The sequence below is a fragment of the Anguilla rostrata genome, chromosome 17 (assembly GCF_018555375.3).
Source record: "Anguilla rostrata isolate EN2019 chromosome 17, ASM1855537v3, whole genome shotgun sequence".
NCBI lineage: Eukaryota > Metazoa > Chordata > Actinopteri > Anguilliformes > Anguillidae > Anguilla > Anguilla rostrata.
Window position 1 is genome coordinate 16,598,762 of NC_057949.1, and position 24,844 is coordinate 16,623,605.

Here is a 24,844-nt window from a genome sequence, read left to right on the forward strand (position 1 = left end):
ATGCTCCAAAATCAAATGGTCTGGTACTATTAATGTCTTAATCCTTCTATAGTCCAATCCTCCTACAGCATACCCACAAAATAAGATAAATACCATTGCATTTTGGACACAAATTGGAGCACCTATTTCATAAAAAGACCAACAATATATTCTGTGGAAAACTGGCTGTGGTTCTTACACATTCATAATAAACTCACTTTGATGGTGAAAATGGCCTTTTATCAATGAAAAACACACGCAGTACAGCCAGAACTACAACCTCTTCCTCTTGAGAGACCTCCAGGAGAGCCGGAGCAGGACGTAGAGGAGGAAGAGCAGGGCGTACGCCGCATAGCACAAGCCAAGGGCTCGCAGGGCGTGCACGGACTCGGGGTCAGAGACCTGGCGGGTGCGGCCCAGGCGCAGGTAGACCCCCAGCCGGATCTCGGCGGCCCGCCTGCCCTGCACCCAGCAGTAGTAGGAGCCCTTGTCCTCCAGCCGCGCGGGGCGGAGGTGCAGGTGGTGCCCGGCGTCGATGTAGACCCGCGCCGTGCGGTTCAGGCCCTCCATGTGCCGCGCTCGGTACAGCGGCTCCCGGCCCCGGTCCCAGGCCACCGCGTGCTGCGGCTGAGCGCCGGGGCAGGCCAGCACCAGCGCCGAGCCGGCCGGGTGGTTGTGGTAGTACACGGCCGCCTGGGACGCCGTCGCGTCGTAGCCCAGGAACTCCAGGAGGGTCTCCCGCTCGACCGTCGCCGCGGGCTCCGGGGGGCAGGGGGCGTGGCAGTCGCGCACAGCCAGCTCCGCCCCTTCCTTCCCCCGGGCCTCGCCCAGCCGGAAGCGGGCCGGCACCGCCGCGGAGCCGCAGGGGGCCGCCGCCCGCGAGGACTGGCCGCGCACGTAGCGGACGCTGAGGTAGTCGCTCTGCAGGTAGCACAGCCCCACCCGGGTCTGCTCCCCCCGCACGCCACACCGGTCGCACACCGACCACGGCCAGAAGCTGGTGAACGTGCGGTACGGCCCCTCCGACCCTCTCTCCGGCCGCGGGGGGTCACGGGCGCGGCCCCCCGGGCGGCGGCGGGGGAAGGACACTCGCCGGGCCCGCTGCACGTCGATGTCGTAGCCGTAGAAGAACTGCCCCGAGGCCGTCCCGCACAGGTAATGCCCCGAGTCGGCCTCCTGCGCCCGGAAGATGAGCAGGCTGAAGAGGCGGATGGAGAAGCGCGTCCGCAGGTCCGTCCCGCGGCCCACCCGGGATGAGTCCACCAGCACGGTGCCCTCGAAGTCCGTCAGCACCCGGGCCTCGTCCCCCCGCAGGTGCTTCTGGTAGTACCACACCACCGAATGGGCCTCCTCGGGTTTGCAGCGGCAGGGCAGCTCGACGGTCATGTCCTCCAGGTACGCAGCGCTGTTGAAAACCAGGAAGGCGGGACACGCCCTCTTGGCGAAGACGTCCTCCTTGTCCTCCGGGGCCTCATAGGCAGAGAGGAGCGCGGGAAAGCAAAGCAAAATCTGCAGGAACAGCAGCTGCAGGGGCAGCCGCATTACCTGCAGCTTCTGAAAACACAGCTTACAGTAAGTGAGCTCTTCAGCTTGGCTCCTTTATAAGCGCAGTGAGTTCAGTGAGTTCCACAGTTCCACACTCTGAAGGCTAGTAAGAGTGCACATTCCAAATCCATTGTAAGCTGACTATGACATCACAATGCATGGTGAGTAACAGAGGGCCTGATTTTACATACTAAAATGCACATTGTCTGTGTACTTTTAAAAAACTGTTTTTCAGTGAAGCGGTACAGTGTAGTGTAAATACATTAAAAATAGCCCCAATGAACACATCCTTCAGCTATAAAATGAAGTACATAGTCTTTCAATAACACTGCAAAACAAAACAGTATCTTCTTAACCATGTTTAAAAGGATAGTGTGCTTCCTGTTTTTTGTTGTTGTTTTTTTTCAGATTTAGTGTATGTCTTTGATTGGTCCATATAGTCCACTTCATCACGTATCGAAAATATCCTTCATTGCACACAAACACTATCTGGGCCAATCTAAAAGATGCACTAAAACTTAATAATAAAAATAAAAACTTCTGAATGAGAACTATCCCTATGTAGGTAGAGGGATTACTTTTTATTTAGGAGAATCAATGTGGACATCATAAAGTAGCATTAGGCTTTTTAATTTCTCCAGAACATTCTCCCCCCCTGTAGCCTCCCCGTCCTGTCCTGTGTTAGCCTCTGCACCCCGAAGCCCAGTTGCAGTTCCAGGGTCCCTGTCCCCCAAAATTTCCATCAGCTTGCCCATGAGCCGCAGACAGGCGTCCCTCTCCGCCCGGCTCAGGAAGGACACGTTGAGCCCGAAGCGGCCCGTCCGGGACATTCCCTCCAGGACGGCCAGCACGGCCCCGGCGTCCGCGGGCCGCAGGCACCCCCACAGGACCAGCAGGAACTCCCCCAGCAGGCCGCACCCCACCTCAGCGCTGAAGAGCCGCCCAACCCCCTCCCCCCCGAGGGAGACCAGGAGCTGGTACCTGTCCTCCGCGCTCCCCTCGAACCTGCGCCAGTCGCGGCTGAACTCGGCTGCCGTTCTGGGCCGGAACTCGGACGCCTTGGGATGCAAAAATCGCATAGAGAATGGACAGTGAGAACTTCAAATACAACTGAACATATTATCATATTATTCATAGTTCATGGTAGAAAATATAGCCACAATCAATACACAGAACAAAACACATGCAACTAGGAGATAAGAGTACTCCAGTTTGTTATCAGTACAGCTATTGCAAAGTGCTACCTTCATATAGCACATAAGCAATTAAGCTGACTGTTGAAGGCCACAACAAGATTCACTAGGAAAGCACTGACAGTAGAACCACAAGAATCAAAGCTCTGTGTTTTTTGGCTTCCATCATTGCGGGAGGCGCCACGATCAACATGTTTCGTTATCCCTCATGGTGAAACCTGATTGGTCCCCAGGCACCAAAACAGTCGCTCATCTACACAGCATTAAACTTCCAAAGACTTAAGACTTGCAGTATAACATGCACTATACTGCAGATCTGTTTACACTGCATAACTTATTAGGATGACCACTGGCTCTCAGGATCTCAGCCCATATGGCACTGACTGACAGACTGACCTCCATGGTCTCACACTGTGTGGTGGTTGACTTCCTGGCTCCAGAAGCCATGGGGTTCCAAGGCTGCGTGCGTGGGCTGCCCGCCTTGTCCTTCTTCTCCAGTGGTTTCAGGTGCGACGCCAGTACTATATCTCTAAAAAGGTTTAGAAGAACAGGACTGTTCGCGTTGATTCAATTTCAGGGACATTATTAGGGTACAAAGCACTTTCAATAACTGCGCAACTGTGCTACAATTAAAGAAACAGAAAAACAAACCAAAAACACATTAGACTCTTATCCCCAATATATGACATGTATTATTCATATCAACATTATGGTTAATGCTACTGTTTCGTTTAAGAAATGTAAAACGCTAGGGAAAGAATGACTACGGGACTGGAGTGTAGCTATGGAAACAACGTGGCCCGCCTGAAACGATACAGCGGTTGCTCACCTAAACTCCTCATAAGAGCCAACGTTCTGATGTATTGCGCGAAACTTTGCATCATTCTCCCGTCGATATTTCTTGTCTGCCTCCAACGCTGCCTGCAACTCCTTCTCCAGCGCTGAAAAATTAATAACCTCGGAATCCTCCATTTCTCAGCGAATAAACGAAAAGGACTACTCAAAACGTGACTTCACCAACAAATGCAGATCGAGGACGCAATTGTAATCTACGGCAAAATGACAGCTACAAATAGCTAAGTAGCCATGCTAGGTTAGCTAAGGGAGTTTAAACTGATACGAGACTGTAAAGATTAGATCATATTTCACGCATTCAGTAACATCCACCATTATACGATATTTTCTTGCAGGCTATTTCCACCTATCGCTCCGTTGTAAAGTTAGGGCTATACGCTCCAGCTGGCTTGTTTATTGCCTGGATAAACTGACACGAAAGAAAACCGGAATATCGAACTAATGATATCGCTCAATATTTATGACGTTTTAAATACGAAAAGCTACAATGTCGTTTCGTGAGATAATTTTAAATATAAAAGAAAATTAACACTTCTTCCTCGTGATCTCGAAACCCGACTGCTGACGTTACTGTTTTGGTTGCGTCTCCATGGCAATGCCCTCAACAAATAGGCTGGTCACTTGGTTAAAGAAAAAATCCACCGCTTGAAATTGTGAAGCGCCGAAGAAAATCGGCATAATAAAAACTGCAAATCAAAAACCAAAACCAGCAATTACAAACATTGACTTGAAACAAGAATTATTTAAAAATACTTTAATAACATTGAGATAGTTCAGTACAAAAAAGAAACAATGCCGGCATGTTTTAAAACAGTCATCATGTGCTTAAATACATACATACACAAAATAGCTATTTGCTAGACAGACATTTGGCCCCATCCACCACAAAAAGAACAGTACCTAGCACTTATTGCAGCATCTTAGGTAAAGGGAGCTCTAAATATTAATATTTGGTCATTTGAGGTGCGGTACCTGAATATTTTTCTGTGTATTTCAGTGTATCAGAATATTTATCAATGAATGATGACTGAACTTTTAAGATGCTTGCAGAGGTAATCATTTTAAAATACATTATTGAATGATTATAAACATTACTGTTGCTTTTTGTAAGTCATGCGTTTTAACAACCTTTGAGTCAGCAAAAGTCCGCATTATATAAAGTTATATGGAAAAAAAGTACAAGAAATATGTTCTTTAAACATACAACAGGTATTACACATAAGAAAGGCTAACGTGAAGAAGATATTAAAGTTCAGAATTCAAAGACTATAAAAGCCCTTTCATTCACAGCATCTGTGCAGCTGCTGCAGAATGGCTTATAGAACATGTGGAATACAAATTCACTCTGTCTAGTGCCGACCGTCTTCAAGCTGCAAGGATTTCTACAGCAGCCTAGAGCTCCCTTGAGCTAAAATCTGCCCTCAGATTGGTAGATTCGTTTTCTGATTTCCTGACAATCACAGCAGATCACGCCACAAGAGGACAATGATGAAATCATGAAACAGCACTAATAAATCACGATTGAGCAATGCTTTAAGTTTCTCATTTCAAAAGGCTCTGGCCTTGCATTTGATTGGGGGGGGGGGATTATAGGGCAAGTCAGGGTGTATCGCAGCGGAGTCCTCCCGGTGGGGAACGGAGACAGGACCACTTCATTCTTGGAAGGCCAGTGCTGTCCCATGAACCTAATGGTGAATCCTCCTTAGATACCATAGCTACCAGGAGATCTTGTCTGTCACATTGTGCTGATACAACATTGTGTAACTTTGTGAGTATTGTACTTTGGGAGAGTTCAATCAACCAATCAGCACAGACCCTATCTCCTCAAAGTTTTAGCAATAATAATATGTCCCTCAATTTTTAAGGCTCACTATAATTAGTCATAAAACAGGTGCACAGCCTACTACTTACTCCTCAGACACTTGTAATGTAGCACTGTAATAGCTTTGGTTGAGAAATACTTTTTGACCACTGGGTGGCACTCGAACAGCAGTGCCATTTGGAACATTTTTTGGCTCACCCCTCAGTCTATGTGGAATGTTATGACCTTCTCAGACACCAAAAACAACATACTGTACATGGTACAATAAACAATATAAGAATAGAAAGTGTTGACTCCCAGTACTCCTTTCCTTCTAAATTCCTCAATGCACAAGCCAGTTATTCAACAACTGTAAACTGAAGTCACCTAATATGTCCACAACCTTCTTAGTTTTGATCAGTCTAAAATTATGATTTTCCAGAATAGGTTTTACAAAAAAGAAAAAAAGAAAACCCAGTCATTTGCATGGCAACATCTCACAGCACACACATTGCTTTACTGAACGATCAAGTCAGTTGACTTGAGTCCATATTTCTTCAGTAGGGCACTGTACAGTGGTCTATAAACACACCAAGTGTTAAATCCACCCGCACGTACACACCTATTAATGACTTGAACTACAGTTGTTGGCTGAGGCCAGTCTCATTAATGATATACTAATAGCACAAAACCACACAGCAGTACAAATACAGCAGACAGTACGGTCATCAGAGAGAACTCAGCTTTTTAACCTTTACATTAGGCTATGAAACCTTGATCCGAACAAAACTTACCACTAATACAACCTGCACGATAACATACCATCCATAAGATTTTTAGACTTAGCACAAGGAGGACAAGAGGCAGAAGGGGGGTGACAGTGGGCATTCAGTCTAACCCTGGTTTGAGGATTTCCAGTGGCAGGGAATAACTCGGTCAGTCACTACAGAATCACTCTCTGTACTTAAGAAATTCCGGGATCCAATACAAGTTATTGTAAGCTCAGACAATCACACGGTCAAATTTTTATGACAGCTAATCTCACCAGCATATAATAAATCCAGGAAATCAAGTTACAAGCCAAGAACAAGCATTTAAACATAATGCACAGCATGAAAAAACATACCTGGAATGTAGATTTGACAGAAAATATAGAAGTTCTAGTGCTTTAAAAAAAAAAAAAAAAAAAAAAAAAACAAGGAAACCAGATCAATGTACATTCAATTAACTTCCACTATCTGTTCAGAACAGCATAGCAGAAATAATATTGCACCAAAAGAAAACATTTTGATGACACAAGGAAGACAAAAACAAACAAAAAAACAAAACAAAAAAAACAAAAAACAAATATAATGCACAAAAACCACTGGTCAAGTTCTCACAAAGATGTCTGAACTTGAGTGGTCCCACCCAACTCTGGGTGGGGCAAATTGCAGTCCTCCAATCACCACCTCCCCCAGAGGCCCTGGAGGAGGGGCTTGGGGATCAGTAGTAAAGATGGTGGATTTCTGTCCAGTTGGTGACCCAGTGTTTCTTGCTCGGGTTCTCAGTCAGGAAACCTTGACTGAGCTGGTAGCGCTCCTCCTTGCGAATTTTCACGCCATGATACTTTGGCATTAACCTGTAGTAGATAGCCCGCTTGAAAAAGCCGCACTGTAAGTCAGAGACAGAAAGACAGGGAGCGCAAGAGAGAAATAAAAAAATGTGAGGCTCCCTCCAAGCATAACGTCACGTGATTGCTGTATTAAAGGCATTCTATGCTATTTCTAGTTGTGGATGAACATAGTGTTCGTCTTCGCATCAAGAAAGTTATGTAATGATAGGTTAGCAGAGAGAAAAACAGATACAGCACATGTCCTCACATTATCCTGAAGAGGAAAAAGAGTGGAAAAACATTAATTTAAACAGAGAACACAGGACTGCAAGGAGGGAGAGGAAAGAGTAAAGTTAGTGGGCTGGCAGGGAGAAAGGGAAAAATCTTTCACATTCAGATTCTTTTTTTTTTTTTTTAAAGGATAAAAATAGCTGGTCTGTGAAGGAGAGCAGCCAGCACGTGGACGGAAGACAGCATTACCCAGGAACCCCAGTGAGGTGCACACAGAGGCCCCCAGGGGCCCCACCCTCTCCTAGCATTCATCTGTCAGCCGCTCATTGTCAGAGGGCTGGGTCTTCATCTCGGCCATCTGGGCCTTGGCCTCGTACATCTCCCGCGTGCTGGCCCGCCGGAAGAATCCGCACTGGAGGGAGGGCAGGAACCATGGAGCAGCATTAGCCAATCACAAGCCCTCCTGATCGCTGGGGTGGAGCTCAGGTTGACGTGAAACCTTACACTTTAAAAGCATGTCCTTTAGAAAGGATGTGTAAATGTGTACATGGTTGTCCACATGCATTCACAAACACACACACGCACATACACACAAACACACATGCACACACATGAGCACACACACAAACACACACGGGCACACACGCACACATCCTGTCTGAAAGACCAAAAATGCAACGTCTGCTTTCAACTAGAATTGCTTTACCTAAATACTGAAAAAAACTGTTCATAAACATAAAGATACAGCATCCAGCTGATTTGAAAAAGAAGCTAACTGATGGTTTCTGAATGGCACCAGTGAACGCATTAACTGTGCAAAGAGAAGCAGGGAGGAGAGGCAGGTTGTCACTGTGGTTTGTCCTTCAGGTTTGTCACTGTGGAAGGGGTGAAACAGGTTACTCATTTACACACAGTTAGAATCGCTGTGGAGCAATGCCCTTGTGATCACACCTGAAACGGACTCACCCAGGAGGGATTCAGTCGGAGGCCAGGTTCTTACCTTCCACAGCATGAGGATGATCAAAGCCAGGAGCAGCACGCCGGCCAACACAGAAACGATGATGATCCACATGGGGGCCTGGTACAGAGGCTTGTCCGTCACCTTTGGGTCTATATCCAGAACAAACTGGGAAAGAAAGGGGGGAGAGAGGTGGGGATTATAAGAACAGCCAATAGGAGGTATTTTGTCATTGTCATCAGTAACTCATCATCACCCTCACCTTTCTGGTGGCGCTGTCCATCTTGAGGGCAGGTCTGTCAGTCACCAGTTTCAGCGTAGCCAGGCCTTTCACGGTTATATGGTCATCGATGTAGTCCTGAGGGAACATTCCGTCAGTTTCCGCAGGTTAGCAACCACACCTACGTCAGCCCACCAGACGGAGTTGCGTTATGAGTCTCAGCGCCTCAGGTGTTCTCACCTCCAACATGGTGCTGTTCCACACCCGTGCCCTGACGATCACCTCCGCAGAGTTGTTCATGTTTTGAAGAGGGCAGGAGAACTTCACGCATTTCACATCTTTGCCTAGTTCACAGTCCTCCAAAACATAATACGGAATAAAAGATCCTCAGTCACCCACCAGGGGGAGCCCTTCCATTAGAATCGAGAAACACTGTGGCTGTGAAACCCCAAAGACTCCTTATTGGGTGGTTGTCATTCATAGACATGGCAATGGTCATCTTAAATAGTTCAGGCATTAGAACAACATGGTAACAGGTGAAGTGTTTGACAGGGTGTGATCTGGCCCTCACCAGGACGATGTTCTTCCGCTGTGGTATGCGTAAGGTATTGGCTGCCAGGGGCTCGATCTGCCTGGGCTCAGAACCATCCACCTCCCGCTTCCTCCGTGCATTGGACTCTGATGCCTGGACAGACAGACACGAGGCAGGCAGACATTTAGCCACTTGTGATTGCCCTGCCAAAGAAAGCCTATTTGGATATCACGACGTGCGTTTGAGTTAGACAGAGAGAGATGTTTGAATGTGACCCAGATCTCTTATACTCTACCCCCAAATGCACAGGTAAGTACATGAGAAGAGCTACTCTTTAGACTAGAAAGCAATTTTTCATAGAATCTTGATTTCACAACAAATATCGTACACGGTGGACACAAGGAGACCCAAGAATGTGGTATAAGGGCTGTCCTCGTAGTTCTTTCTGGCTTACAGACTACTAAGAATACAGCAGAATCCATTTGCAACTCTGAGCCCCCCCCCCCCCCCCACCACTCACATTAAGCCTTAGTGGGTTGACAATATCTCCGGGGGGGATGCAGTGTGAGTCTGATACCCCATTGGTCAAGATCTCTGTTGGGTACAGCAGCCATTTGCCATTGGCGACCTCGTAGGGCCAGAGGAACTCCACCTCCAAATTTCCCATGGTTCCCAGGGGCATGCCCAGCACATTCACCTTAGAAATAGGTCATAAAGCAATGAGTAGACACCTTAGAGACAGAATTACTCAGCACACTGCCCTACCCAGAAATGGCGGCTGCGTGGCATTAGCAGGCAATTACTAAATCAGTTGAATCGTGCTGGAGCTATGACTACAGCCATAGTCAAGAGGCAACCGCTTCATCATATCCTTTCTTCTTCATAGCAGAACCATCCACACAAACATACACGTCACACTTTCACCCTGTCCGTTGACATCCACTGCATTAATATGTTACACTCACCATGAAATTATACTACATCCACAGCGGTTACCTCACCATCAATGTATAATTCACACACAGCGGTTAACTCACCGTGAAGGTATACTCCACAGGGCTCCCAATGTCATCGAAGGACTTCATGGCTGATTCACCCATCACTGTCCCACTGAATTCAGCCCGCGTTTTATGGGGGACTCTGTGGAGGTAGATGAGCTGCTTGACATTGGGAACATCTTCAATGAAACAGTCTAAACTCACTTACAGGTATGTCCGATTAAGGGACCAGTCAGGATTAAAAAACGACCCCAAAATCTTTGAAAATGCTTCAGTTTAGTTGGGAAAGTGGTGAAGTGCTTGAATTCTGAATAGTGTTTGAAAGTGCTTGGATTTCGCTGCTGTCATAATTGGCTTCATCTTCAACTTTTGACATGAATTGTGTTTCCAAAAGGTGTACAAGGTGCTGCAATGTCAAGATGTTTTCAATCTTTGTCAGCCTACTAATAAATAGCCTTCTTACAATCGACAGGCTGGTCCCATCTGCTTCGGAGTCATGAATTCACAAACATGAATCAAATCATGATAATGTGATTATTGCAGTACTGAGAGGGTACAGTGAATAAGTTTCATCAGCATAAGGAACTCCTGAGTTAGTTCAGACTTACACAGCAAATGTTGTCTGGAGTGTATACTCCACCATTAGGGCAATGGATTGTGGGTCAAGATCACTCTGTTCACTCAACCTGGAAAAAAAAACAGGTTTTCAATACTGATTATTATCGACATGGTAGCAGACAAGCCTAATGATTGAACTAATATACCACTGATACACCACCCATTAATACACACTATATGACCAAAAGTATTTGGACATCACTTAGTCTGGGGCTGTTTTTCATGGTTTGGGCTAGGCCCCTTAGTTCCAATGAAGGCAAATATTAATGCTATAGCATACAATCACATTCTAGACGATTCTGTGCCTCCCCAACAGTAACAGACACAGGATGTCTGAGGGATTTTGAGAGTCGTTTGTCATGCACTAGGTTTCAGCAAAGTGATTCTGGCCTGAAATGCCGACCAGTTCTGACTGTCAATGTAGCAACACAGGTAGGGAGGGTTCGGTAACACGTTATAAATTGTATGACTGTATCTGTCATAACACAGTAATGCAGTCAAATCTTGCTGTCATTACATTTACCAATAAAAATATGACAGCTTTATGTAATTTGACATAAGATGACATTATCTGTTATTCCATCTTGTGATAGCTGTTGTGTAATGCTTATGGCACAGTTTAATCACCCACCAAAGGGTCCAAGTAAAGAGTTACCGAGTGTTCCTGGTAGCAACTATTCTGAATGGTGGACAGTGGGGACATTCTACCACTCAGCTAGGGAGTATAACATCGACAGTAAGCAACACTCACGTGGACAACTGCAGAGTGCTTTGGATCTCTTGAGTGTATAAGCTAATCCCAGACGTCTCAAATATTATTAGGATGTTGGCCTGCAGGACAGAGGGGCAGAGTTTGTGATCATAAGTTGCGTGTAACACCACAAACCGTCAGTTTCTAACAGTACATTTAGCAATTCAAGCAGGGTTCAAACAGTACATTAACATACAATGGAGAATATCCCTTAAATTAGAAGTGTGCTTTCACACTATGAACATTCATGGACCACAACCTGACCTATACTGGAACAGATCCTATCAAAAATCCCAGCATGCAAGGAAACATTTAAAAAACATTGGGTTCATTCCAATCGCTTATTTTATCCATCCTCGGTCCTTGCATGACCCGGAAATTGATTGAAGTCCACCATCTTTAAGGACATGCCCATTTGTTAAATGCTCCATGGAGGAGGGAGGAGGGATGAGCGACGAGGCTCCCGGAGGATGTATCAGCGAGGATACACAAGTGCAGTCTGTGCGGAAGTATTTTTTCGGAACGCGTGACCTATAAACGATCCACCTGTGGACCCACCTCTCTACATCTGCCACATCTGTAATCGACGTGGCTTCAAACTGACGCTCGACGAGAGAGGACGTTCTGTTTGCCTAATACATGTTTCCTCGATTCCTCCATCCTCGTGCCTCAGCCTTGCATCTCTTCCTCACATTCTCCATTGGGTGGAGCTAAGGAGCGAGGAAAGGACGCGAGGAAGAGATGCAAGGAGTGAAAACAGGCAGCTGGACAGAACCCATTCAGTCCTGCAATGGCTGTAAAGAACTGCAGGTGAGGGGGTAGGAACCAAAGCAGCTGACATGGCAGCTCCTACCTCGTGGTTGCTTTTGAAGGGGTTCCCCAGTTCACACAACACCGTTGTTTCCACTCTGCACTCAACTTCTTTGTCCTGGCCAAACACACCCCAAGAAGACACAGGTCACACATACAAGGCCAAAATCAGGCTACAATTAATCTTAGTTATTCTTAGTTATTGATTTCTGGTCACAGGTAGGGGAATAATGTCTTGAGGAAATTAATTAAGTTGATTAAGAAAAATACATCAAATTAAAAGCTGTGCCTTGGCTGTAAAGAGTGGCATGTTTCATAATGTTCATGGAGAAAGTTAAATAGGTAAACCTTTTCTGTTCATCCATCTGAGAATTATTTCTGGCCTGTGCGACCTTAGCGTTGACCCGCAGAGCAAAGTGGCGCCCCCTGCTGTACTCACCGAGGAGCGCACCCCAGAGAAGTGAAGTGCGGATGGGACAGTGAGGTTGAGCAGGGCCTGGTGGGCGTCCTCGGCCAGCTTTCCTGGGGCCGGCAGGTTGGTCACATCCACCAACACCATCAGCTTCTTCACCCCGGAGTTATACTGCATCACCTGATGGCCGTCCTTACTGGACACGTATGCACACGTGCACATGCACATACACAAACACACAGACACACGCACGAGCACGTGCACATGTACATACACAAACACACAGACACATGCACGCACGCACATACACAAACACACAGACACACGCACGCACACGAGCACATGTACAGACACACAGACACACGCACGCACACGTGCACATGCACATACACAAACACACAGACACATGCACGCACGCACATGCACAAACACACAGACACATGCACGCACACGTGCACATGCACATACACAAACGCACAGACACACGCACGCACACGCACATGAACACACAGACACACGCATACATGCACATACACAAACACACAGACACACAGACGCACGCACATACACAAACACACAGACACACACGCACACACAAACAAACAAACACACAATTTATTACCCTTACTAGCTAGTTTACTACAATAAGGTAATATATAATACATGACATTGAACTGTACGATACAAGTATGGTTTAACTGCCAAAACAGGAAAAAAATCTCACATATTAGATCTACTTGGGTATCACACACTAGTATATCCCTGTATAGTAGATAGGCTGGACATAATTATTCATGAAGATTCCTGTTCAGGCAGGTATTTTTTATTTATTTATTTTTCCCAGTGTTCAGCCTCAACTCACACTTGACCACCTCTGCACCAGTGGGAATGACCTTTGACCCAAGAGGGGATTGGGCAGCACACTCACCTGGGGAACGGAACCTGCTGCTCACTGGCGAACGTTGCCCGCAGCTGCAGGTTACTGCTGCACTTGTTGTCTGACCCACATTCCATCTGAAAGTGAATCTGAAACGGATTTTAAAAAAGGAGGAAAAAGAGAAAGACACACATTTTAGTCAATTTTAGACCCAGATTTAAAAAGTAATAATAAATAAATAAATAAACAATTTATTCTCTCTCAATTTGGAATTCCCAGAACTGCAATATCCTGTGTCAAGTTGAGAGAACACAGACAAGCAAGTTTTCCTCTAAAGAGCACTCAGTCAGCCAACACCGTACCTGATTTAATCAGATAACGCACACATTCAGGCATTAGGGACTACAGTGCATGTGGGGTTATCTGCCTCCCTGATGAAAAAGCTTATCAGACACCACTGTGCTCCCAGCAGCGGTGCAGTGAGCGAGGGCCGCAGTCGTAAATCCCGCAGGGCCCTGGCGCAGGCCGGAGGGTTCGGGCCGCTGCCGGTAAGCTCGCGCGCCACACCTCTGTTTTGTTCACGACTTGCTGGTCTTTGTCCAGCACGGGGAAGGAGTCCAGGTTTTGGAGCGCCTGTGGGGCACTGGGCTTCCCCTCGTCCAGCGACACGCTGAGGGAGAAGACGACCGGCTGAAGCTTGTCCCGCAGCGGTTCCTGAGGCGACAGAAGGACAGACAGCAGACTGCAGCACGCCGTCCAACATTCACAACACTGAATTACACAACGATAACGCAGGGCACAGGCAAAACACTCCTTCACTGTTAAAAAGTTTATTGCCTTTTGTCTTTGATGTGTGGGGTGTGACAGCTTTATGTTACTGCTGTGGAGCTCTCAGTGAGTGGCAGGAAGAAAGGGATTAGAAATTATTATTAGAAAATACCATTAGAAATTATTAGAAAATATTTCCCAAATATTGCCCAAGAGTTGCTTTTCAAAACATGGATTATAATCATACTTTACAATCTTCTGTACACTCTAAAGAGGGTGCACTTGTGAGTGCATTATTTTATACATTTTGAAAGATTGTGTAGTCTTATTCAGATATGATGGGTTTCTCATTAAAAAAATCTTTATTCCTTAATGTCAATTACATCGTTTTAAAAATACATTTCAACTGCAACTTATTATTCAATTCAGCTTCAGAATCGTCTGAAGCTACTGTACACCGATGTCACATGACTGAGGGTAGGAACGTGATTGGCCGCAGGATCTAGAGACGGCCCCTTACCACCACGCTGAGCTTCAGTTCCTGGCACGTGCTGGAGGGCTGGAGGATGGACAGGAAGCCGATGAATTCGTCTTGCTTGTCAACAAAACGGAGCCGAGAGCTGCGTCTGGCACTGTCGGCCTTCACGGTGTACCTGACGGCTTGTGGGAAAAGGAGGGGATAAATCTCACAGGTCAGCCAATCAAAACTTCTGAGAGCTTATAAGCCCGACCTTATTGGGCAATGGGACGTCACTCACTGATTTTCTCCTTGAAGTCCTTGTCTCCGTTGCTGAGAGTGTAGGAGAAGCACACCTTCACTGTCACACTGTAAGACAGAACAATTAGCCTCAGTTTTCCCATAGCGCATTAGGCCTGGCACTACAATACAACACAGGCATTCTCAGATTAACTGTATTGTTACTCTGCTCTGTTCACATGCTAACCCAATGCCAGGTGGGACATATCAAATTCCACACAGCAATGGTTATGGAACTGTGTTTGCTGTGTTTCTATCTCTTTGTAAATCTCTGGGACGTTAGGACGCCATTAGTCTCGAGAACTGCCCTACAACTGTCTGGAACCAGGGTTGGGTGCTCCTTCAACATAGCATAACCACAACAGAGCAGCAGTGTTCAGGATATTTTCTGACAGGAAATGCAATGAAAGACTCCTCAGTAAATCCTGAAAACGTATCAGAAATGAGACTACAGCAGCCGAATAAAGATTCACTTCAGCGAATTTTGTTTGATGGACTCACCATGAATCACTGGAACATTGGCTGGGGTCCACAAGAACTGGCTCCACAATGAAGGTTTTATTAAGATGGATGACGGGACGGGCCCTAAAAACAGAACAAACAGAAAGCACCGGTATCGACACTGCTCCGTCTCGACCGAATTCGCTTCCTTTGAAATGGTCAATTTCAGTATTTGAGAGCAGGGCTATTTAACAGGTGCCGGGGGGGGGGGGGGGGGTCTTCATTCTTTAAATGAAGAACTCTCAGATCAGAGGAAGGAAGCTAAATGGGCTCAATAAAGTTAGCGATTAGCTGAATTAGTTAACTAAAGAGCCCTGCTGGAGCCAAAGCCAGCGTGACGATCAACACAAACCGAAGCAGAGCGATTCGATTGTCCAGGGAGCCGACCAGGACATCGGGATACTTGTTCTGGTCCATGTCCATGCCACCGTTAATGGAATAGCCAAACGTCTGGAAGCCTCCATTGCCCACATCCTTCCCTTCAATCACCTGCCAATGCAGAGTCAGAAGCGTCTGTGAGACTACAGCGGCTGAATAATGATTTGGGGCTAATGGGGGTCCTAATAAATGAGATGAAAATGAAATCATATCATAATGGGAGGAAGGAAGGCAGGAATTCAAACTCCAATATAAATATATATTAAAACCCTATTCACTTCCATTTTCACTTGGCTATATTGGTCAATAATTGTTTAGGAGTAAGTCCTGAAACATACCCTACGCAAGTATGCGAACGTGGATGCTTCGAGCTACGCAAAGTGGATTTCATGTGCGTTGCGTTCTACAATGTGTCACCGGAAATTCTTAACGCAACGTACGGTAAGCACGAGCTGTAGTGCCAAGCGTCACAGCGAGGGGCGCTATAGCAGGCAACAAGAGGATGAAGCCTTCCTCAATTTGTGCTTTTCACAACTGTCCTGGATCGGCCCCTTTGAAGAATCAGGTTTATTACCTCCACAGGAACATAAGAAAGCACGTTGAGTGTGTACCGTACACCCGGGACGTGTGTTTGCAGTGCAGGGGCCTGACACTGTCATTTGCGCTTGTGTACTCACGTAGGGTATGTATCCGGCCTAACTCGCATTCAGACTGCTGTGTACTGCCTATGGCTTAATGGAAAGACTAAGCAGAAGCATATTCACAGACATACCTGACTGGGCTCCTCAGCAATGCCCTTCTGGCTACCCATCCAGACGAAAACCTTGCCAGTCCCATGAAACGGGGCACCCACTGCGAAATCTGGGAGGAGAGACACCAAAGGCCTCAGAGAGGTGAACAACCTGACCCTATCATAGAGTTCAACAGAATAGAAGAACTTCTTTTTTCTCAAGGGGAAATTCAGGGGGAAAAAACCCATTGTGTATTATACAAATAACTCACTAGGTTTATATGATAATATTATGAAACAACAACATTAGCAGCACTTTTATAACTGTCCATTTACTCCTCCTTCCCATAATTGATGTATGAAAGTAGATTAAAATAAAAAATGAAAAATAAAAGCAAAATACAATAAAGGTTTCTAAAATGAACAACAATGTAATGACAGAACCTTGGCTCTGCATGAGGCCATTACAGTGCCAAGAAGTAAAAATACAGCACACTATTACTATACAATACACACTGCTAACTCTAGGGGGCAGCAGTGTGACACCGGTGATATCTCAGGATAACTAGCATCATGTCAGCCATTTTTACTGGTGGTGGAGTGGGAGGAAACAATGCAGCATGATGGGAGCCTGTGTGTTTTGAGGGTCATCGGAACAACGTACTGACAGGTAGAGAAAGCGGCGGAGGTTGCTGCGTTGGGTGGGGGAGAGGAATGAGTGTAATAGAGGGTTTAATGGAAATGATAACACGGAGGTGGAAGTGAGGCCATATCCAGCCATTTTCCCTTCACTGGAGTTTTTCAGTTCTTCAGTGAGGAGCATCGGAGTGATCGGTTGTGTGCGGGACTAGAGGAGGGGTGGGGTACGGCCCAGCGTGGCACCTTGGAACCCGTCCTGGTTGATGTCCCCGATGGCGGCCACGCTCATCCCAAACGCAGAACCCGTGAAGCCGAAGAGAGTCATGCTGGGATTGGTCCGGAAGGAGCCGTTCTCGTTCATGTAGACATAAACTGCTCCACCTTTCTCCCCCTTGCGGTCAAAATAGAAAGGGGCACCCACGAGCAGATCGTTCCACCTGTAAAGCACACGCAAACACGAGGAAGGCCAGAGGAAGAGTGTGGTTACAAACAGATCCAATACAATACTTATTATTATTATTATTATTCGATTGTTTGCATTTTTCACTATCATAGCACACACTTGTTGAGTATTAACACAGAATATATCAACAGAACTGTAGACTGGAATGACTCATGTAAAAGACATATTACATTATAAAAGTCCCAGGCACAATCTGTGATATATTTCATAAAGCACCACAGCCACAGAATACACACTGTACAATTACTACATACGGCAAAAGTCTTTATTGCTTAGTTTAAAGATGGCATACCCGTCGCTGTTGAGGTCAGTGGTGGCGATGCAGTTTCCGAAATAGGAACCAACCTGCTCCCCGTTCAGGATTAACACGACGGCCAGGGTGTCTTCAATCTTTGCCAAAGTGACTGAGCCCCTGTTATCGTCCCGTGGAGACCCTGTCACCACCGTGTACTCATTCATGCTGAGGAGGTTCTTCTCCTCAGTTACCGAGTAACCTGCAATGCACCACATGTCCCTTAACTTTTGTGTTGATCGCTCAACCAGCAATTCATTTTTATTGTATTTACACTACGTCTAAATAGGAAGTCTCACCCAGATGGAAATCTCTTTTTCAAGAAGGACCTGGCCAAGAAGGGCAGCAGTACATTCAAAAAAGTATTTTTTTTAAAAACACCGTGCGTTGTTCATGTCAGTCACTAATGATCCTGGTGGCAGCGTGTAAATTTTTGCAGAGAACAGTCAGTTTCAGCATAAATGGACACAGTCGGTCAAATACAGCGTGTTTAGCTGGAGTTTGAACCGCAGGTTTAAACCCCAAGACCACAGAACTGCATTATAACTGAAACAGCTATCCAAATATGTGAAATAACTATTAGCCGTTCCAGTTACAATGCAGTTCTGTGGGGTTTAAATCTGACCCACTACGTCCATTTTTGCTGAAACTGTCTGCGCTCCACATAAATTTACATGCAGGGAACAACTGCTGCCTTTATTTGTTAACCTTTTTAAAGTTGAAATGGTGCTTCTTACTTGAATGCCTATGTTTGAGTTTTTGTGGTATGTATCCTGATTGCATAGTGCGGTTGCAGTGAGTGTGAATAGCAGCACCAAAAAGCCATAAGGCCACTGTACCCATGTAGGAGTAACTCTTCTTGAAATCCGGAAAGGATTTGGTCCTGGAGTCCCAGGAATCTTCAGGAACGGGGTTCCTCCACGTGACATGGACATTGCCTGATGAATAAGCAGATAATGATACAACAGATACAAATATTAGAAAAGAGACACACAGGCACACACACACAGGCAAACAATTAGGAAATGCATTAACGCTATCGTTTAAAAAATAAAAATACTAATCACAAACAAAAATATTGTGAATGGCTAGCTAGCGTGAAGATTCTGAATTAATAGATAAAGAACCTGAAAACATTACAGCAAGTGCACTCAATTGCTCAAAGTAGTCATGAGCACAGAGAAATGCACAATATGTATGCACATGTACATGGGGATCTGTTTAGATGCCCTTCTTTAAATGTCATCAACATTCAGGTCAACATTCAACATTGTTTTCAGTCAAGTTCTCTTTGACCAGAACCCAATTTCTTAATACCCCCAATTTCTAATGAATAAATATGTTTAGGTTCCAGTCTAATAAACAAAATAATAATAATGAAAAATTAAATCACTTCACTATTTGTATTTACCTTTATATTATCACTCACTGACAAAATATTGACAATGTCATTACAATGTCATCAATGGATCTTTTTCATTAAGAGAAAAACTATGTGGTTCCTTTACTGAAGTAGGCATTCACAACGATCACACCACGCCCCTGCTCTGCCACCCCTACCCTGCCAATTGAAGCTGCCAGGGGAGCCGATGTAGACGTCCGTATGGCTGATGCCACCAGAGATGCCCATGTTGCACAGCCCCTCCCTCACGTGGTCCTCGTCCGGGTTGCAGTTGTCGTACGGGAAGTTTTGCCACTCGTCGGTGCGGTTGTAGGTCAGGTCGTTCCCCCGTACGTAGCACTTCCCGACCATCCTCCACAGAGAGAGCTCGGGGCCCACCACCTTCACGTAGCGGTGACCGCAGGCCTGGACCGGGGGGGGCGGCGGGAGAGAATGGCTTTTTGTGCAGCTCGTGTTTACATATCCTCTGGACCGCGTATATTTATTCACTCCATCTCTGTTACATGTCTGACTTTGCTTTGAGCTACATGACATTCAAGTTAAGCTGAAGAACAGTTTCATAGGCCTGCTAGGAACTCAATAAAACATTAGAGCATGAGCACATGCAGGCCCTACTCTTCCAATTTAAGGTATTTAACATGGTAAAAAAAAAAAACAGTAGGGTATTTAAAGTATTAAAAAATATAAAAGTGGGAACATTCAAACAATACAAAAGTATGCCATCACACAGCAATGTCTAATTCCAGAGTGAATCAACATGCCAGGCTCAGAGCAGAGAATGACAGGGCCGAAGTGAGAAGTAGAGTTTCATGAAACTGCAGACGACCACAAGCTTTCCGGCTTGAATTCAGGTCAGGTGGTATTTCTGCTAAACTGCTTCAGGAAAGCCATAGTTCTAATAATACAGAGGCAGTGTACATCGGTGTAGGCTGGGTAGCATAATGGTTAGGAAGCTGGGCTTGGAACTCAGCTTTGGAGCTTTAGTTCCCTGGTGGGGCGCAGCTAGTGTACTCTGGAGCAAGATACTTAACTTGAATTGCTTCCGTAACTACTGAGCTGTATAAATGGATTGTGTGTAAAAAGAATTTAAGACACTCTGGATAGGAGCATTTGTTAACGGTGTAAAAAAGTTCTTAAATCATGAGGTTGGGCTTATACATCCTTCAGACTGGCTCCAATAGCACATAAATAACACTGCAGAAATACAGGGCAGCTTGTAAAACTATACGCATGTAAAGTGCCCTTCCTGAGGTGGCCACAGACAGAGGAGATGGACAAAGAAGAGCTCCATGGGCCCATTAGAAATGGAAAAGATAAAGGAAGAGGGAGAACAGCACCCCCCCCCCCTCCACCCGTCCCCTCTCGCTGTGTTTGTGCAGGGGAGTGGAAGGGGGGTGGACTCACCAGCACTCGTCCTCCCCACTGATCCTTCTGGCTGGCCACCGTCACACCCAGCCACATCCCCTCGACAATCTCATTGGGGGCCACTGCATGGAGGAAGCAAAACATTAGCCTGCTCCTACCGTCATCACAGCTTAGAGACCGTAACCAAGGAGACGTTCAAAAGTGCCTCATGAGAGGCAATCTACAATCTACTGTTTGGGTTAGTTTGCTTCCCAGACAAACTCAAATGAATTACAGAATCTATGTAGATACACGTGTTGAACTGCTATAATGCTATAATGAAAAACTAAAGAATATTTATCAGCAAATCAGCTCCCAAATATTAGCCTAATATGTGCATAAGTTATGTGCACATACTGGTGCTGGTTAAGAGAAAAATAAAGAGAGAAAATTAACTGTAATAAAGTAAATCATTTTTAGTATATTTTTCATTTCATCCCTCCATTACAATTCACTTGATTACAGAATTATACAGAACTGTTCTGAAGATGCCCCCAGTCAGCTTCTGCTAACACCAGCCTGGTGTCTAGACATGCAGAGTTCAGGAAGAACGAAGAACGAACACTACATGAATAAGTACAACTGGCCACTACCAGGGCACTTCCTTCTCGTTCTTCCTTATTTGCACATGTATTTCCTCTCTGTAAAGAGATAACCATATCAGACCAGTTGCTATAGGTCATGATCTATGAACTATCTATTGTTATTTCAGGACTCAATATATTTTTATTTTCCCACAGCCCACACCACTGGACTAAAAGCAATAAACACAGCAATGTCAATTCAGGAAATCACGCCTTCAGTACATGTGGTGTTCAGTGTGAATGTGAGTCTAGAAGAGACAATGACATCACCCATGCAGCCATGATAAGAGATTGATACTTCCCCTATACATCGAACCCAGTAAACAGGTCTGTTTCAGAGAAAATAACACAGATGGGAGCTCTGGTTCTCAGTACCGGACAAGGTGGAAAAAACTATCTGAACCTTTTCAGATTTTCTATTCTATTTTCAAACTACTGCAAATTGCAATTACTGAACAATTAGGGGTGGAAGAAATGTTTTTTGCCTAATTTCACATAGTTTCATATTGTTTAAATATATATGCAAACAATTAATACACCAAGAGCTATTCTCTGTAAAAAAAAAAAAAAAAAATTGACTGAAACTAATTAAAATTTTTGTAGGAAAAATCCAGGGGAAAAATACACCCTGAGATGAAAATAACGGCGGAGCCAACAGCCACGGAGGCCACGGAGACCAGAGAGGGGGAGTGGCAATTCGAACCTGAGCTGACCAGGTCCATCCTGGAGCAGTCGGAGGGGTCGATGGTGATGGGACAGGAGTAGACGGCCCCAGTCTCATTCACTCTCAGCTGGGGCTGGGCTTTCTCCTTCGGTGCTCCGGTGAGGAGTCTAGGTACACACACACACACATAAAAATAAAATTATAACTTCAACCAATTCAGAGGAGATTAAGGCAAACTACCTTTAAATGAGCCTGTGTCACTCAAGACACAACAGCAGCGTGCCCTTTGAGATTCAAACTTCGTACTCTAGAACATGGACAGTCAAATCTGGCCCTTGCGGCCAGTAGTGCTGCTGGTTTTCATTCTTTCCCTAAGATCAGGACTGATTTAAACCTGGGACATCAGGTGAGTTAAATCTGTGACCAATCAGTGCCATTAATCGAGCAATTAACTATGAGGTAGAAAAGAATACCAGCAGTGCCACTGGCCTTGAGCCAGATTTGAGTATCCTTGGCCTATAGTACAGATTCAAACCAGTTCAGCACAGGCTTTTTCAGCATAAATACATTTTCTATTCAAAGCATGTTAACAAAACATACTGAAGGTAAAGAGCACGATGAAGGACAGGGATGGAAGGTGTGGAGAGGTAGAGAGATGGAAATAAAAGAGGAGTGGGAGGGAAAGAAACGTGCAAGATGTAGAAAGGAGACCCAGAGGGTGGTTGAAGGACACAGCACTGCCGTCAGACTCATCCGGTTTGGGGGTCTAATTTCATTTCGACGCCCCCCTCCTCCCGCCACCCCCATCTCCAGCCCCCCGCCGTCTCCAGTCATGTGACTGCAAATCAGGTTTGGCTGGGCAGAAACGCGGACATGGGAGAGGGGGCGACAAGTGAAGGGTAATGGCACAAAATGGCCACATTTATCCTCTAGTGGTCCAGATATGCCCCTCTTTTCCATTCACTGCGGCTGTTGCACGGCAACATGCAGAACATTACAGCGCTGTCTGCAGGATGCCTGCGCTCATATAAATGCACTGTGTAGCACAGCTGGTGTCCCTACAACCAAAAAGTCTCACGTCTGAAGTATGGACATTTCCCAATAGGCACCACCTGGCACCAGCAGCGGACTGCAGGCCAGCCAACACCTTTGACTGTAGAAGGACATGCGGCAGGCATAGACTTCCTCTTTCTTCTCACAAGTGAATAAACACTGCAGGTAAACACTGGAGAGCAAACACTGGAACAATAGAACACCTCTTTTCTGCTAATCCCTTTTTGGGCGTGGATCTAAAATCTGGGACATAGATTCTCATATGTACTGTTTAAAATGTCCTACTTTAAAGGCGCACATTAACACTGGACAGACTGGTGAGAGATGATGGCCTAAACACTATAAGGAAGCTTATACCGCATATTTCCAGACAGGCAATGCCACAGGCAAATTCAAGACCGCTAGAAATATTGAGGCTGTGCTCTTTGCTCTGACTAGGACCATCAGTTTGGACCTGGCCTTAATATTTACCCACACTGCAACGGGGCTGCTAATAAAAGCATGTTTACAAGGCAGTAGGGCAAACAGAGCCAGCCTCAGTCACAAGCCAGAACAAGAGCAGCAGCCTGTGGGATCTGCTGACCATGGGAACCAGCCTCCCCCGTGATTAGGGAATAAGCACTTAAGATATCCCAGCATTCACTGCACCAAGAGAATTCAAAACCACAGGGGTAGGGGGTTTGGCATGTTCCCACTTGTTAGGGCAGTGAAATGTGGATTTTGATTTGTGTTTTGTGTGGGATAACTTCACAGCAATAATGGTAGTGAGGACTGGTGTACCTTATCAAAGATGCGGGATCTGACTTATTTCAGCTATGATTCTCTTTTTGAAAACAAATGTGCATTCCCACTAACCCTAATGCATTGATATTAATTAAACATAATTTAAAAGTAATTAAACATTAACATCCTAACAACAAAGTAATTACACATTAACATCTGGGCTATGAGAAATACACTGAAATGACTAAACCACATGCATACGGTAAGAGGCTTTGTCAAGACTTCTTGTGAGAATGACAGAATTAAAAAAAGTGAAAAGCCACATAGCTGAGAAAGGTGAACCTGTGTGTGTGTGGTGTGTGTGTGTGCCACATACAGTTGCAGAGAAATCAGAGCCTGTGTTTGTGTGGTATGTGTGTGTTTGTACAAAGCAGACAGGAGTTCCCTGTAGAACAGGGTAATTTTCTAAAGTACACCCCCAGAAGTAATTAGGCTTTTTTCTTGGCAGACATGGCATGTTTGAACCATGCAGGGCAAGAACATCATTCACAGTCTCAGATGTACAAGGAATATATAAATCACATCCCTTATTAGTATTATATCTATGAATTATCCTCATGACAGCAATTCTGAAAGTCTACAAATGACCAGAAAATAAAGATAAGGAAAATAAAGAATTACAGATGAAAACATAAAATGATGAGTATTTTATTCTGGAAATGATACACACTGACTATGCTTACAGCTGCCATGAACTGGAATGGAAATTGAAAGTTTGTGATCTGACTGAACGCCAGGTCAAAGACTGTTTCTACCCCTTGATCTTCAATCACACTGCAAACCCCGCATCTTAAATCTAAAAGCCAAGCAATAAAAATTAAGAAAGCGTGCTTTACATCTGCCCCAGATATGCACTCCATTCTATTCCGGAATGCAGGAAGAGCCTTAAACAAGCATCATTAATACGAATATATAATCTAACCCAGGCGTGTCCAATCTCATCTGCAAAGGATTGGTGTTGGTGCAGGTTTTTGTTTCAGCCCAGCGCAAAGACACCCGATTCAACTAATTCGCAGATCATAGGCTAGTCCCCAATCAAGACCTTGATGAGT

General features: G+C 45.3%; 3 protein-coding genes across 6 annotated transcripts in view; all 3 read right to left on the reverse strand.

Moving 5' to 3' along the window:
- Positions 1–225: 225 nt before the first annotated feature.
- Positions 226–1,929, reverse strand: LOC135244220 (Ig-like V-type domain-containing protein FAM187A). Its single transcript, XM_064316528.1, has one exon. The coding sequence runs from the start codon at positions 1,519–1,521 to the stop codon at positions 253–255; it is 1,269 nt and encodes a 422-aa protein (XP_064172598.1). The 5' UTR covers positions 1,522–1,929; the 3' UTR covers positions 226–252.
- A 133-nt stretch (positions 1,930–2,062) lies between these two features.
- ccdc103 (coiled-coil domain containing 103) lies at positions 2,063–4,204 on the reverse strand. The gene is made up of 3 exons (XM_064316529.1): positions 3,547–4,204; positions 3,114–3,246; positions 2,063–2,582 (listed from the first exon to the last, which is right to left on the reverse strand). The coding sequence occupies exons 1-3, from the start codon at positions 3,687–3,689 to the stop codon at positions 2,106–2,108; spliced, it is 753 nt and encodes a 250-aa protein (XP_064172599.1). The 5' UTR covers positions 3,690–4,204; the 3' UTR covers positions 2,063–2,105.
- Positions 4,205–4,311: 107 nt separating this feature from the next.
- Positions 4,312–24,844, reverse strand: part of LOC135244218 (integrin alpha-3-like) — a 36,951-nt gene continuing 16,418 nt past the window's right edge. Inside the window, exons 2-26 of one of the 4 annotated variants that reach the window (XR_010326913.1) lie at positions 21,996–22,123; positions 20,709–20,791; positions 19,463–19,709; positions 18,742–18,840; positions 17,903–18,104; positions 17,391–17,584; positions 16,551–16,639; positions 15,753–15,889; positions 15,401–15,484; positions 14,901–14,968; positions 14,663–14,802; positions 13,942–14,088; positions 13,426–13,523; positions 12,525–12,693; positions 12,129–12,203; positions 11,276–11,355; positions 10,515–10,592; positions 9,946–10,048; positions 9,429–9,605; positions 8,948–9,061; positions 8,617–8,733; positions 8,419–8,514; positions 8,199–8,324; positions 7,448–7,610; positions 6,887–7,026 (exon numbers count right to left, since the gene is read on the reverse strand). Coding sequence is in view for 3 of the 4 variants with exons in the window: in XM_064316525.1 (XP_064172595.1) it covers positions 6,859–7,026; positions 8,199–8,324; positions 8,419–8,514; positions 8,617–8,733; positions 8,948–9,061; positions 9,429–9,605; positions 9,946–10,048; positions 10,515–10,592; positions 11,276–11,355; positions 12,129–12,203; positions 12,525–12,693; positions 13,426–13,523; positions 13,942–14,088; positions 14,663–14,802; positions 14,901–14,968; positions 15,401–15,484; positions 15,753–15,889; positions 16,551–16,639; positions 17,391–17,584; positions 17,903–18,104; positions 18,742–18,840; positions 19,463–19,709; positions 20,709–20,791; positions 21,996–22,123 (3,019 nt within the window). In the remaining variant the exon portion in view is untranslated. Of the gene's footprint in view, positions 7,027–7,365; positions 7,611–8,198; positions 8,325–8,418; positions 8,515–8,616; positions 8,734–8,947; positions 9,062–9,428; positions 9,606–9,945; positions 10,049–10,514; positions 10,593–11,275; positions 11,356–12,128; positions 12,204–12,524; positions 12,694–13,425; positions 13,524–13,941; positions 14,089–14,662; positions 14,803–14,900; positions 14,969–15,400; positions 15,485–15,752; positions 15,890–16,550; positions 16,640–17,390; positions 17,585–17,902; positions 18,105–18,741; positions 18,841–19,462; positions 19,710–20,708; positions 20,792–21,995; positions 22,124–24,844 lie in introns of those variants that run through there. The other 3 variants (XM_064316527.1, XM_064316525.1, XM_064316526.1) reach the window with 3 other exon arrangements.

Bases quoted from the DNA above. Each gene is read 5' to 3' on its own strand.
- LOC135244220 (XM_064316528.1), bottom strand. From the start codon at position 1,521: ATGCGGCTGCCCCTGCAGCTGCTGTTCCTGCAGATTTTGCTTTGCTTT.
- ccdc103 (XM_064316529.1), bottom strand. From the start codon at position 3,689: ATGGAGGATTCCGAGGTTATTAATTTTTCAGCGCTGGAGAAGGAGTTG. The intron at 3,247-3,546 runs GTGAGCAACCGC...AAACCTTTTTAG, and splicing joins GGCTCTTATGAGGAGTTTAG to AGATATAGTACTGGCGTCGC. The intron at 2,583-3,113 runs GTCAGTCTGTCA...TTGCATCCCAAG, and splicing joins CACAGTGTGAGACCATGGAG to GCGTCCGAGTTCCGGCCCAG.